Source organism: Cucumis melo, chromosome 10 (assembly GCF_025177605.1).
Source record: "Cucumis melo cultivar AY chromosome 10, USDA_Cmelo_AY_1.0, whole genome shotgun sequence".
Lineage (NCBI taxonomy): Eukaryota > Viridiplantae > Streptophyta > Magnoliopsida > Cucurbitales > Cucurbitaceae > Cucumis > Cucumis melo.
Window position 1 is genome coordinate 4,711,440 of NC_066866.1, and position 16,035 is coordinate 4,727,474.

The 16,035-nt window shown below is 30.2% G+C and overlaps 3 protein-coding genes across 3 annotated transcripts; all 3 read right to left on the reverse strand.

Moving 5' to 3' along the window:
* Positions 1-1,519: 1,519 nt before the first annotated feature.
* Positions 1,520-2,662, reverse strand: LOC103488826 (protein MIZU-KUSSEI 1). Its single transcript, XM_008447730.3, has one exon. The coding sequence runs from the start codon at positions 2,535-2,537 to the stop codon at positions 1,809-1,811; it is 729 nt and encodes a 242-aa protein (XP_008445952.2). The 5' UTR covers positions 2,538-2,662; the 3' UTR covers positions 1,520-1,808.
* Positions 2,663-6,202: 3,540 nt separating this feature from the next.
* LOC103488825 (uncharacterized) lies at positions 6,203-10,012 on the reverse strand. Its single transcript, XM_051091310.1, has 2 exons — positions 8,741-10,012; positions 6,203-7,880 (listed from the first exon to the last, which is right to left on the reverse strand). The coding sequence occupies exon 1, from the start codon at positions 9,929-9,931 to the stop codon at positions 8,753-8,755; it is 1,179 nt and encodes a 392-aa protein (XP_050947267.1). The 5' UTR covers positions 9,932-10,012; the 3' UTR covers positions 6,203-7,880; positions 8,741-8,752.
* Positions 6,581-7,708, reverse strand: LOC103489539 (uncharacterized). Its single transcript, XM_008448773.2, has one exon. The coding sequence runs from the start codon at positions 7,706-7,708 to the stop codon at positions 6,581-6,583; it is 1,128 nt and encodes a 375-aa protein (XP_008446995.2).
* Positions 10,013-16,035: the final 6,023 nt, after the last annotated feature.

A 16,035-nucleotide genomic window follows, 5' to 3' on the forward strand; every position in this document is an offset into this window, starting at 1 on the left:
AATTATTTACATTCCATATAAAGAAAAACGCTAAAAGAAAAGAATTTATAACTCATGTAAATATTTTGTCAAATATTTTATTTTTGACAGTTTTCCTATTTTTCTATTTTTTTTTATGTGATTATGATTATTTTAGTATTTATAGATTTTAGAGGGTATTTTATAATGGGATTGGAATGTATTGTAATGTAATCCAAAATGCATGTTTGGATTGGGTATTTTGAACCCGAATTGCAATATTAAACTCATTTCGTTTCGGCAGTTTTCAATTAAACTCTATTTTTCATCATTTTCACTTTTTATAATTTCATTTTTGTTTTGCTTTTAATTCGCAACACATTCAAACATTTCTTTAATTTCTAGTAATTGTGATTACATTTAAGCTCCTAAAACACTCTTTTAAATTGTTGATTTTAACACCGTACGTTCAACTTTAGTTCATTTAACTTTGAAAATAGATCGTTTAACTATTTCAAAAAAATGAAAATTATGGTACCGAAATAGCAATGTTTTTAAAGTACATAAACTAAAGTTAACATTTCCAAAGTACATAAACTAAAATAAATCAAGATTAACAGCAGAGTATCAAAATGAACATATTAAAAATATAAGAATTAAATGAAATGAAATCAAAAGGACAATAAGTAATATAGTATTTAAACTCGTAATCTAATACTCAACTCTCCATTTGCATAATATTAAATCTTCGTAGAGATGTCAATTAATATTTTAATTCACATGTTTACTTTTTGATTTTTATGAATTCAAAATTGACATGACAAATAAGTCAATTTGTTTTTTCATTACATTGTAACAAGATTCACCTAATACAAAAAATACACAACAAAAAGAACTACTAACATAAATACGTGACTATACGTAGATATAGCATTCTTGCTATGATAATAACATTTATACATAAAAGATATTAATTAACAAAAATAGTATTATTGTTTTATAGTGACAATGAATCGTAACAATTGTGAATTAAGAAATTGAACTTATTAGTTTCGAAATCACACTCTTATTAAACTTGAAAAATAAAATTGTATCCACCACTATATAACAACAACAATACCTAATAACATTGAACACGATTAGTTATTTCAGAAGTATAAAATGTTTATTTTATCAATTTAAATACTTTTAACAATAAAATTCTTCAAATATTTAGTAAATATTTTAGTTTTCTTTTTTATTATTATTTGAAAACAAGAGAGCCTAAACTAGGAGTGAGTTATTCGAGAATCACGTAAACATCTCATGAAAAATGTCTAATAGATAATAATTAAACTCTATATTAATGAACCTTAAACGTAAAAAATGAGTTTCAAATAAGCTAAAAAACAATCTTACCATTAAATTAACTTCTACGATTAGCAATAATACAATTTTATATAGATATTATAAAGTGGAGAGGGAGCTTTGGATCTATTAGTTACATTTGCAAAATATTGCAATTTACTATCTACGTCTATCTATCAAATAGAAGTCTATGTTAAGTTAGAGGCTCAAAATATGAAAGAATTCTCTCTTATACCGTCTTAAATCATCGATTCATACAAAAATAGAGATATTAGTTTGATATTGGATAAACTCATGAACAAGGATTAAATAAAGAAAAATATACAAAAAGGAAAATGAAACCAAACGTAATTTTAAAAGAGAGAGAGAGAGAGAGAGATTAAGACCTAATAATGAGAAACTATAGATTCTAAGCTACAATTGGAATACATTAATAAATAATGATTTAGCTAAAGAGAAAATGAACCAAAAAAAAAAAGAGAGAGAGAGAAAGAAAGAAGAATTTAAATTCTAACCAAGAAAATGCTCAATTCAGCACCATTGTTGGTATCGGGATTGATCATATAGAACGTCTCCGAATCCTTCGATCCCGTCACTCTCTCAAAATCCACTCTCATATACGTCAATTGATCTCCTTCCCCCGTCTCCTCCCCCGGAATCACTCCCGCCCCCATCGATACCGCATTCAAAGTTTGCATAATCTTCAGATCCTCATTCGACGGATCTCTCCGAACCCCATATCCCGATTTTTTCCCATTACAGTACAGTGTCCAAATCGGTTCATCTAGAATCTTCCTCTTCTCCGATGGCCGCTTCTCACACTCCAACGCCAGCCTAACCATCCCTACCCCCATGTCCTGGAGTAGTTTCCCCGTCGGAATCGCCAATTCCAAAATCAACATCGGAAGACACCTAGGGCTTTCTTGGAACGCCAAATTGACTCGCGATTTCCGATACCCGAATATCGTCCCGGTGATCCGAGTGCCGCCGTGGACGTGGACGTCGTGGAGCCGACTGCCGCCGTTGAGTGGAATTCGGCAGGCAGGTGAGAGAATCGGAAGTGTGCGGAAGACGGCGCGTATTTGGCGGAGGAGTTTTGTAGGCCGCTTGGAAAAACCTGAGCGTTTTGGAGATGGTTGGAGTGAAATTGGTGGGCCTGGGCACGGTGGTGACGAAGGTAGCGGCGGCGGCGGCGGTGAGGGGGAGGAGGATCTTCTCATGGGGTCGGCCATGATTCTTGTTAGGGATTGGGGAAATGGGATGTGGATGAAAATGCGGTGGTGGAGGAGAGTGTATATGAAGAAGGAATTGGTTGTGGCATGCACGATTCATCCGTTTGAATTAGTTTTTTCTTTCAACAACTAAATAATTAGAAAAAACTTTAATAGTATTTTAGAAAAGTTTATATTATAAGTTTTGACTTCAAATGGGTGTGGGAGTGATAGATAGATAGATAGATAGATAATATGAAAATGTAGATTAAACAACTTAGTTGTTGTTTTGATACACACCACCACCTGATCTACACTATTTGGTATCATTTCAAACCTCCTCTAACTGTTGTTAAGATGTAAATATGGTTTTGAAAATTTTGCTTAAGTTTAGAGAGGTAATTATTGTTGGCTGGATTATTGGAAAAGTAATATGTAGTTTTGCAAGAATCAAATAGGGACAATGGCTTTTTTTCAAACTAATTAGTTAAATAAGAGATTTTTTTTTTTTCTTTTGTTTTCAGTAGATATTCAAATGAGCAATTCGATCCAAAGAATCATATTGGTTCGATCATCTTTAATGGTAGGAAAAATTTTACTCAAATTTGTTTGACATTAAATCGACAAATCTGATTAAATATAATATAATAATTTTAATAATTTAATTTGGTCGTTTATTTTTATTAGAAAATGTCTGTCCTAATTAAAGTCTTAGGAAACATGGGAATTATTATTTAAAAATAAATAAATAAATAAATAAATAAAACATGGGAATTAAATTATATATATATATATATATATATATATTTATTGAGAATACAATTAAATTATATATATAAATGCTCATTTCATTTGACTTTTGTTGTTAACTTTATGCTTTGTTTAAATAAAACAAACTAAAGCAATGTACCTTATTATTTTCAATTAAATTACAAATTTAGTATTTAAGCTTTCAATTGTTTAAAAAGTTACAAATTAATTTCATTAGAAATAAAATCTCTATTTATATTTAATACATGAATTGATTTTTGAATTTTCATGTTAAAACTTTTGAAGAGTTCAAAAACTACAAATAATGACACAAAAATATATTTGTTGGGTTGAACATAACAAATCTGTCATAATTAAATTGATGGGCAAAGGAAAGAGTTAATATTTTTTAGTTTCATTTTTAAGAATAAAAATATTTTCCTTTTCCTCTTTTAATTTGATCTTTTTTTATTTGAAATTTTCCTTTTGTGAAAACAATTTTTTAATTTCCACAAAAAAGGACATTTCTGCCCTTTATTTAATCCCCTCTTTCCTCTTAACTTAGTTCTATTATTTAGAAATTTATAAAAAAAAAATTAAGTTTTTCAATTTTAATAATAACAATTAAACCTAAAAGTTTAGTCTCTAATGTAAAAGATATCATGTTAAGATTTAAAATTATTTTGTACAAGTAAAACGATGAACTAAAAAGTCAAATATGTCATAGCCATTACATTATAAAAGTTTAATTTATACTTAATTTTGATGAGGCTTTTCATAATATGGATTAAACCGTAAAAAAAAATTAAAGTACAAGAACTAAATTGGTATTCATTAAATTATGTTGACTAAAAATCACTATAAATGTGAAAAGAAGAAAGGACTAAATTAGTATTTACTTCTTGAAATGTCAAGAAATCAAAATTAGTTTTTTGTTTTTATAATTTCAAATTTATTACAAAATACACAAATTTTTAAAAAATAAACAATATAATTAGCGATTAAATAAGGACGGCTAATTTTAAAAATTAATTAAGCTTAAAAATAGTTTACAGAAAAGGAAAGCTAAAATAAGATATTATTTGTTATAAGTAAAGTAAATTAGGAAATCCAAATACAAACAGGAAAAGGGAAATTAATTTCCTTAAATAAACTTATAATCACATCTTTCCATATCTTTTCCTATTAGGAAACACATTGTCATTTTTACTTATAAATAACTTCCATCTTCTTTTGATTTTCACTCACTCTCTCAAATCACTTCAACAAATTATAACATTAAACACGACGCTGTTGGGTGGAAAAGCTTCAAGACAGTCTAACAATGGCGAACCAATACAAAAGAAAATCAGAAGTTTTGAACTCTCAGATTTCAACGTAAGTTTAACTCTTCGATATTGTGTTTATGGAATTAATTAGTTGTTTAGTTATTATTAATACAATTGTTAATTTTCTTTTCTTCTGATTTATTTTCACGCAGAAGATCGACAAAAAAGATGTGCAAACCCCTTTCTTCATCCCTCATTGTATCACTCCCGAACGATCTATTAATCGAAGTTCTTGCAAAAGTCGCAGCTTCTTCTTACGTTGACTTAGTACGAGCCAAATTAGCCACCAAACTTTTCCTCCATGCATCAAACGACAGATACATATTCCGACACGTGTCGCTTAAAAACGAAAGCTTTAGGAACCTTCTATGGAACAACACCCCCAAATTTTGGTCCTTTGTAGAAACTTGCAATAACAATAAAAATCCAGAGAGTCTATATCGAAAAGGAATGTTGGAATTTTTCACTCACTGTAACGAAGCTTCTGGATTGGCTTGTTTAAAACTATCGGCTCAAAAAGGGTACGTGGATGCTTGTTATGTATATGGTGTCGTTTTGTACGCAACCGATTTGGTAGATGAAGGACTTGCATATTTGAAGATGTGTGAAGTGAAATTAGGGAATAAGATGGCGGAATGTCGTCGGAGAGTTAAGGAGTTTGTTTGGTATTTTTGGGTAAAGAATAAGATTTCAGTATCGTCGAAAAAATATTGCAGTAATAAAATTAATTGTAGGGTTAATGAGAGAAGAAATGGTTGGGACTGGAAAGATGAAGACGACTATTATGGAGAACACACGTGTGAAGAGTGTAAATGGAAGAACGAGGTTTCGAGATTTTGTAATATGTTGAGAAGCGGAGGGTACAGTAATTAAAAGCATATATTGTGAGGTTGAAGTTTATATATATATACATAATGTAATTAAGCTTTTTAGTTCGTACTTAAATGAAAAGAATGGTTGGTTTTAGCTATCTATCCTATCAAATTTTGTTAATAAAAAAGAAAAAGTGAAATTAATTAGTTTTATGTTGACAGGAAGGTCAACGAAAATTTAAACCAAACAGAAAAACAAAAATCTTTCCATAATTTAATTAAAACATTGAATCTCCCATATTTCCAGTTTTCAAAATTAAAGCTAAAAGTTGTTTTTAAAAAAGGAAAGCTAAAATCAGATATTATTTACGAGTAAGTTTACTAAAATAAAGAGGAAAAGAAAAAAATAATTTCCTAAAATAAACTTATCTAATTTAAAATTATCGTCTCAAAAAGATGTATACAATGTCGTTTTGTATGCAGCCAATTTGAAAGATGAAGAACTTGAGTTTTTGAAGATTTGTAAAGTGAAATTAAAAAATAAGATGACGGAATGTATAAGATTTCAATGTCAGCAAAAAGAATACCGTGGTCGAAAGTGTTGTAAACGTATTAATTGTAGGATTAATGAAAGAGAAATAGTTGGGATTGGAATGATAAAGATGATTATTACAGAGAACACATATGTAAAGAGTGCAAATCCAACAATGAGGTTTTGAAATTTTGTAGTGTATGTTGAGAGCTAGAGGGTATAGTTGTTAAAGTGTGTGAAGTTTATGTAGAAGTCTAATGTCTCTCATCTCACAATAGGAATGACCAAAAGACCACCCCCATTTCAACATCATTAGATTCAAAATTAGTCTATAAACTTACAAAAGTTCAAGGAAAGAGTAAAAGATTCGGAAGGGAAAAACAAAAAAGTCTCCAACTTCAAGATTAACATGTCTATGAACAAATATACACCAAATAGATTTACCTAACTAACTGCCTTCATTTGGATGCAAAAAAAACACAACTCTCCCACCTGAAAACACAGAGAAAAGATCTTGAAAAGTTCAAGAAGCAGTGCTCTCTGAAACAATAGGCTCAATAACCACATAAATGCTCTCCCCTTTGAAGATCATGATGATCAAATTTGGACTTCAAGAACATTTTAACTTACAACTTCCCAATCCTATGAAACAGATTGGGTTTCGGATGCGTCATTGCCCCGGTATATATCCATCAGATTTGGGATTTCATCCAAATGCTTAACAACATTATTCTCCACAAATTCTCTCTCCCCTTGCATAAACCACCAAGCAAGAGCAATCTTTTTGTTCCTGAGGAGATTTTTCACCTTCAAAACCTCAAGAACTTTGTACCTCGGTCGGAGCCGCTTGTTGACCGACAACTTGAAGAACACAGGGTTAGAAATTAAGGTTCCTGGATCCAACTTGGCAGTGTTGAAACAGAAATCTGCAACATCCCTCATTTTCTCCTCTGAACAAGTTAAACAAAGTGGATATCTCTTAAATGCTGTAAAAATCTCCTTCTCAGACCATCCTAAACTCTTCATAACATTTATTTTCTTATTCCAAGTTGAATCACTCATTTGAAGCCTTACTAAAACTGCATTAACAAACATACCAGCCTTTGGTCCAATGCCCAATTCTTTAATGTTTTTCACAACTTGAATCATCTTATCAACCCTTTGCATAATAGTTCTAGGGTTCCATGCAATCATTTTCGCTATATTCCTGGAGGGTACTCCTTCACTGACCAAAACATCAAAATTAGATTTTATAACACCCTTAAAATCATAAGTTAGAAGCCACGAAGCACGACAAATAGCAGCAGTTACTCGTTCATCAGATCCAAGCATTTCCTTTAAGAGACGAAATGATGGTTTCAACTTAGAATCTAAGCTCTTGTTAAGAATCGAAGGGCTTGATACAATTAGCTTAGGAAGTAAAGGACCGACGAACCCGATTTCTTGGAGGAACTCAAATTTAGGCTTCAGATTGGCGGATACTCTGGATTGAAGGATCGAAGGTTGCCTCGAGACCAACTTGGCGATCTGTGAATTCTCGAATCCATGTGATTTCAAGAAATCGATAACGGCTCCGTACTGCTGGGTGTTTTTTTCACCGAACTGGAGCTTTCGACCGGCGGAAGTAGGAGATCCTGAGGAAAGGCCACATGAATTTGTGAGGAATTGGATGGTAGAAACAGAGGCTAAAGGCAATGTAGAAGTAGGAATGGTGTTGAGAAAACGATTATGGAAGAAATGTAGAAGAAAAGAGGAGGAAATTTTGGACATTTTGGGGTTAGAATGAAGAAATTGAAGAAAGGGTTTTGAGCTCCAGGAAGTGAACATCCCCAAAGAGATGAAAGCGTCAAGTGGCCGTTGGACGTCGTCTGCCTTCTGGCCGTCGGAAAGACTCAAACACTCCCTCTCCCTCTCCTTCTCTTTCTTTTCTTAACCAGAAGACCTACAAGAAGAATATGTCATTATTTACAAAAATACCATTTAGTCAAATTACAACTCTATCCTCAAAAATACCATTATTTTTAATTAAGCTTAAAAATAGTTTATACAAAAGTAAAGTCGAAAATAATATATTATTTGTTATAAGTAAAGTAAATTAGGAAATCCAAACACAAACAGGAAAAGGGAAATTAATTTCCTTAAATAAACTTATAATCACATCTTTCCATATCCTTTATTTACAAGTAAAGGAGATTCAAAGTGAAAGAGGAAAAGGAAAATAATTTCCTAAAATAAACTTATCTAATTTAAAACTATCGGCTCAAAAAGGTATATACAGTGTCGTTTTGAAACTAAGAAATACGATGGGATGGGAACGATGAAGATGATGATTATTACAAAGAAAGCATGTGTGAAGAGTGCAAATGGAAGTAGTCTGTTGAGAACGAGAGAGGGTACAGTTAAAGTGCGTGAAGTTTATGTAGAAGTCTAATGTCTCTCATCTCACAATAGGAATGAAAAAAGACCGCCCCCCATTTCAACATCGTTAGATTCAAAATTAGTCTACAAACTTACAAAAGTTCAAGGGAAGAGTAAAAGATTAGGAGGGGAAAAACAAAAAGGCCTCCAATTTCAAGATTAACATGTCTATGAACAAATATACACCAAATAGATTTACCTAACCAACTGCCTTCATTTGGATGCAAAAACAACACAACTCTCCCACCTGAAAACACACAGAAAGATCTTGAAAAGTTCAAGAAGCAGTGTTCTCAGAAACAGTAGGCTCAATAACCACATAAATGCTCTCCCCTTTGAAGATCATGATGCTCAAATTTAAACTTTAAGAACAGTTTAACTTACAACTTTCCAATCCTACAGAACAGATTTGGTTTCGGCTGCGATATTGCCCCGGTATATGTCCATCAAATTTGGGATTTTATCCAAATACTTAACAACATATGTCTTCACAAATTCTCTCTCCCCTTGTGCAAGCACCCGAGCGATCTTTACGTTCCTAAGAAGACTTTTCACCTTCAAGACCTCAAGAACTTTGTATCTCGGTTGGACCCGCTTGTCGAATGACAACTTGAATAACACAGGGTAAGAAATTAGAGTTCCTGGATCCAACTTTGCAGTGTTGAAACAGAAATCTGCAACATCCCTCATTTTCTCCTCTGAACAAGTTAAATAATTTGGATATCTCTTAAATGCTGTAAGAATCTCCTCCTCAGACCATCCTAAACTCTTCATAACATTTATTTTTCTCTTCCAATGTGACTCACTCATTGAACACCTTACCCTAAGTGCATGAACAAACATACCAGCCTTTGGTTCAATGCCCAATTCTTTAACGTTTTTCACAACTTGAATCATCTTATCAACCCTTTGCATAATAGTTCTAGGGTTCCATGCAATCATTTTCGCTATATTCCTAGAGGGTACTCCTTCACTGACCAAAACATCAAAATTAGATTTTATAACACCCTTAAAATCATAAGTTAGAAGCCACGAAGCACGACAAATAGCAGCAGTTACTCGTTCATCAGATCCAAGCATTTCCTTTAAGAGACGAAATGATGGTTTCAACTTAGAATCTAAGCTCTTGTTAAGAATCGAAGGGCTTGATACAATTAGCTTAGGAAGTAAAGGACCGACGAACCCGATTTCCTGGAGGAACTCAAATTTAGGCTTCAGATTGGCGGATACTCTGGATTGAAGGATCGAAGGTTGCCTCGAGACCAACTTGGCGATCTGTGGATTCTCGAATCCATGTGATTTCAAGAAACCGATAACGGCTTCGTACTGCTGGATGTTTTTTTCATCGAACTGGAGCTTTCGACCGACGGAAGTAGGAGATCCTGAAGAAAGGCCACATGAATTTGTGAGGAATTGGATGGTAGAAACAGAGGCTAAAGGCAATGTAGAAGTAGGAATGGTGTTGAGAAAACGATTATGGAAGAAATGTAGAAGAAAAGAGGAGGAAATTTTGGACATTTTGGGGTTAGAATGAAGAAATTGAAGAAAGGGTTTTGAGCTCCAGGAAGTGAACATCCCCAAAGAGATGAAAGCGTCGCGTGGCCGTTGGACGTCGTCTGCCTTCTGGCCGTCGGAAAGACACAAACACTCCCTCTCTTTTCTTTTCTCAATCAGAAGACCTACAAGAAAAATATGTCATTATTTACAAAAATACCATTTAGTAAAATTACTACTCTATCCTCAAAAATACCATTATTTTTAATTAAACTTAAAAATATTTTATAAAAAAGGAAAGCTAAAATAAGATATTATTTGTTATATAAAGTAAATTAGGAAATCCATATACAAAGAGGAAAAGGGAAATTAAATTTCCGTAAATAAACTTATTATCACATCTTTGGATTTTTTTTTGTTGTTGTATAAAATTATTTGTAAAGCGCATCATATAGAAACAATCAAACGACGTCGATCGAAAGAGGAAAAAGCTTGAATGATTATCGATTAGCTGAAAAGAAAGTAAGAGGCTTTAGGATCTCAAATTTCAAGGCGTGTTTATTTTTTTCAAACAATTTAATATATAAGGAGATTTTAGTTATTATCATTATGATAATTATTTTTTTTCTTTTTGGTTTATGACTTTTTAAGAGGTCCTTTGGCCCAAGGATTATTACTATTTGGTCGGATTATGATAAACCAACATGTTGGGAGAAAGGTTATCGTAACCCTTGTTTTAGGGTTAGATAACTCGATTATCATAACCCTTATTTTAGGGTTATCATAGCCCCTCTTCCGTGTCTCTCTTTCTTCTTAAAACTTTTTCAATTCCCCATAGCCCTATCTTTTCAATTCTCTCGTAAAACTACATTTTTAAACCCTTTCACCAAACACATAATTACATTTTTAAACTCTTCACTCAAATACATGTTATCATAAAACTAGGTTTATCATAATATTAACCCTCCATAACCCAACTTTTTCTCCAAACGGTTCTTAATAGTTTCAAACTTTTTTTTTCCAATTTTTTTCAAATAGTATAGAATTAATTAAAATATTTATGAATATAGTAAAATTTGATTATCTATCCACTGTTATAATAGACAACTTCCCCTTTTTAAACTTTGTATTTATCATTAACGTGGAAAATTAGATGAAACAAAAATCCTAAAGTCCTAATATTTATCTTCTTTTTTGTTATTTAATCACGATAAAATATTTTGAAGAAAAAAAAAATAAACCGTAAAACACTTAATAAAGAATTGCTAAATTTCAAAAGCTTTAGACTCCCAAAAGGTAAGTTTAACTTTTGCATGTAGTTTAATATATAGGAAGAAATTAGTTGTTTTTATTTTTCACCCAAATAGTTTTAAAATAAATACTCTAATCTTCGATGTTTGAAAAATATTTTTAAGTGGTCTATAAGTTAACTTGACTTTTAGTTTGTTAACGAAAAAATGACATGATATATTATTGAGTTTGGAATGAAATTTAGGAAAAGATTATGATAATCTTGATTATGAAAAAGGAAAGATTGTGATAACATGTGTTTGGGGAAGGTTAGGATTACGAAAATTATTATTTATTATTATTTTTCTTAAATTCATATTTTAAATCCAATAAACAAATATTCATATATTTAATTTACCAAATTATCATATTTTTGTTTCTTAAATACGATGTCCATGCTCAACGTTTTTAAACAAGTGTTTCATGCTAAAAAATTAATTTTTTTAAAAAAATTTGTAAACTAACTCAAATACACAAATTATATATGTGTGTATATATATATATATATTTAATTTACCAAATCGTTCTAGTTTTCGTAAAGCAATTTTCAATAATTTTTTCAAAGACACGTTCATTTTCAACGTTAGGTCGTTACGTACGAATAAATTATACTTTGTTTTTTAATTGATATGCTAAATACAATACACATGATACTTTCAAAATTAATTAAGTCACTAGAAGAAATTTGGCCTTTAACGTCGGTTTAAAACCGACATTAAAGGGCTTTAATGTCACTTGGCAACCGACATCTTTGCGAGCGTTATTAAAGGCCTTTAATGTCGGTTGGGCTTTAATGTCGGTTTAAAAACGACATTAAAGGTCCCTTTAATGTTGGTTTAAAAACGACATTAAAGGCCTTTAATGTCAGTTTTCAACCGACATCTTTGATAGTGTTATTGAAGCCCTTTAATGTCGGTTGAGCTTTAATGTCGGTTTTAAACCGACATCTTTGATAGTGTTATTGAAGCCCTTTAATGTCGATTGGGCTATGATGTCGTTTTAAAACCGACATTAAAGACTTGTTGTCCATTTTTAGAAATTTATATTTATTTAATTCTTGTATTATTGTCCATTTTTTATAAACCAACATTGAATCCATATAGATAAATATTTTTTCTCGCTCCAACGAATCAATAAATATTATTTTAGAAACTATAATATTTATCTTTTACATTTGTATACACAAAATGAAAACTTAATATTGTGTTTATATATACATTCTACAACAGTATATGAAAAAAGATCCTAATACAAGACGTAAATAAGAAAAATTCTAAACGTCTTCTCAATCTTCAATCTTCAACCTTCAATGATCGTCTGGCTATCTACACAATTGCTCAGCTTTCAACCCCATATAACTTCAATCATTCTACAAACAATACCAAAACAAAGCTAAACGTGAGGTAGAATATATGCATTTAATAAGTAGTTAAATTCACTTATTAATCACATCAAAATAAGGAGATTAGGTAGAAAAAAGAACTCGAAATATAACGTGATCCTATATATGTAACTCCAAAAGTCCAAAATGAACATAGAAATTAAAGAAATTGCAAACTAATTAAACCCAAAATTTACTAACTCCAAAGTCTAAAATTAACATATAGAGATTAAAGACATTGCAGATGAACTAAACCCAAATTTTACTGACTCCAATGTCCAAAATTAACTTATAGAAATTAAAGACATTGCAAATGAATTAAACTCAAAGTTTAGTAACTTCAAAGTTCAAAGTTAACATAAAACGTCCAATTTCAAGCTTGAATCATATATTTATTTTTATGATCATTTTAAGAAAAAAGAAAATAAAAATAGGAAATAATTCTAATCAAACACAAAGAGGAAACAAGTAGGAATGATTTGAATCTTCCAATACCCTATTTCAATTCCTCAATATGAAATTCCAACTACAAAATAGTTTCTTTCAATTTTTTTCCTCTGTTCTGATCTATAAATAACTACTTATTTTTCATGCACAAATCTCACTCTAAAAACTCTAAAAAAAAGAAAAGAAAAATTACGAATTTGTGTTCGTTCAATCATTAATGTAAACACTCCTATACGTAATTAATTCAATGACAGTAAAGAGCGTCCGTTCCCAAATCCAAAACCTACCCAAAACACCAACAAATATTCACACTTGATAAAAAAGAAAAAAAAAAGATGAGTGAAGGCTGCAAATGGAACAATGAGGTTTTGAGATTTTGTAGTATGGTGAGAACGAGAGGGGATATAGTTGAATTGTAATTGACTTCGGTTTATAACTCCTTTTCTAGAAACTATTTTATTCTTTCTATATCGTTTCGTTTGAATGAAATTATGTTGCTAGTTATTAGTTTAAATCAATTGTTAAATATACTAATTTGTGTATTGCATTTAAAATATCAATTACAAAACAAAAATTGGTAACCTATATATAGGTTATGAATATCTATAATTATATTTACAATAACTATAACCTATTTTTATATTATTGTTATTTTTATAAAATCAAGTTAATTACAAATGCCAAAGTCCATTATTCCTATGTTTTAGTCGTTGAGGATCTAAATTAAAACCATGTAACTATAATCATTTTCATATTTTTCATATATTAATATAAATTAACACAAAAAGAAAAAAAATCTCAAACAAGGGGGCGTTTGAGGGAAGGGTTGGGTTATGGGAGGTTAGGGTTATGTAATCCAACCCTCGTTTGGAGGAAGGGTTATGTAACCCTAGTTTTAGCCCCTTAACCCTTCTTCAACACTTTTTAGTCCTTCTTCAACTTTTCCTCAATCCTTCTTCAATACTTCTTAACCCTTCTTCAACTTTTCCTTAACTCTTCTTCAATTCTTCCTTAATCTATCATAACTCTACCAACATAACCATTCTCCCAAACACATCTTATCAAAACATTATCATAACACTTCCTTCATGATCCTTCCCCCAAACACATTTTATCATAATATTTCCTCCATAACTCTTTCTCCAAACACATCTTGTCATAATCTTAGGTTTATCATAACTCTAACCCTCCATAACCCAACCCTTTTTCCAAACAGCCCCTTGAGTTTGGTTCAAATAAAAATAAAAACTCAAAGCACTAGAGTTATATGAAATATATATATATATATATATATATATATATATTTGCATATATATTTGTATCAAAACTCTTGGATTGAGTGACATTATCAACAAATCTGCTTTGAAACTTGAAAAAGGATGATGAATTTCTTTTGTGTTTATTTAAAAGTGTTACTTTACAAACCATTATTAATGATGATATTATGCTAACTTTTTCTCTTTTAGCTAGAGGCATTAATGGTACAAAAAAAAAATGTTTGAGGTTGAAGAAAAAAAGAGCCAACTCAAGAAGAGATATTGAAAGATCCAAATTGATTGGAAAGTGGAAACAAAAAGAAATATATATATATATATATATATTGCATTTTGCTATCCCACTAAAAAAGAATTATGATGTCATTTTTTTTAAATTTGTAATGAAAGGAGGACAAAAGTTGGTTTAATTATCAAACTCTATGTCCTTTCTTATTTTAATAATGAAAATGTTACTTCAATCTAAATATTCGATGCCAACAACTAAATTATTTTTAATATATATAATACAAACACTAACACTAACATTAATGTTATATTCTAAATGGGATAGTTAAAATTTTGAAATTAAATTTAGATGTATTTTAATAATTAACAATTGAATTTTAAGTTATAAATTGATATAGGATAAATTTTATATAGGATGATCTAATCAAATTGTTGTTTGAAATATTTAGAATAATATTTTATTTTATTAAATTAGCGTTTTTTAATGTAAATTTACCATTAAGCTCTTTATTTAATTTAATTAAAGATCAAATCAAATTTCTATGAAAACATAATCTATACCCAATCCAATCACTTGAGATAATGAGAAAGAGAAAGTTGTACCAAATTCTAGAATATCATAAATTTGATTGGGTATGAAAACAAATTGTGATTTGATTGAATGGATTGAGAATATTATTGCAAGAATAACAAAAGAAAAAAAATGCCAATATTTGTTGAAACTATTGTTAGTTCAGAATAGTCTATGGATGTTGTTAAAATTTTGAATTATGACAAACTATTTTAACATGTGAGATATAGGTTTAGGAATTAATGTATTGAAACATCGACTTTAAAAAAATTGATAAAACAATAGATAAACGAAAAAATCTGCATAAGTGATCTAGTATATTCTCCTAATTAGAGTTTTAAAGATACATGATACTTATCCTTTAATTTTACTTGGTCGAGCGGCTTCCTAATTTAGTTGTTCTTTGGACGTAAGATATCCGATATATGTTTTGTGAAGTTTGGTCTTGGTCATGGTTGAGCATATTGGGTTATGTTAGACCGGTCTAGGCCAATCCCTTTCTCTACTAGGTACATTTTTTTTTTGTGCTAGTTGTCACTTTTTGACCTAAATTATTTTATCTCTTTGACTGATTCAAAATCATCCTAACTTAAATTGATCAACAATATTTCTTTATGTTAGAAAATGTGTTATTTCTCACACAAAGAACTTATATATATGTCAAACATAAACTCGTGGTCTTGGGTAATTTATTCGTAAAATGTTTTTTTTTTTCTTGAACTATTTACTTCAATCATGATAATATATATGTGGATGCTGAAATACTATTAATTAAAAAATTACAACTATTATGATTGAAATGAAATATAAAAAATGGACGATAGAGTAAAATATAAAAAAGTTAGCATACTTTCCTTTTTTTTTTTTTTTTGTTTAATACTACAAACAAATTTTTATAGATAAAAATTTTAAAAACTACTTAGAGATATATTCTATAGATATACTTATAAAAGAAAGTGTTGCAACAATTTAAGTTATGTTTGGATAATATTGT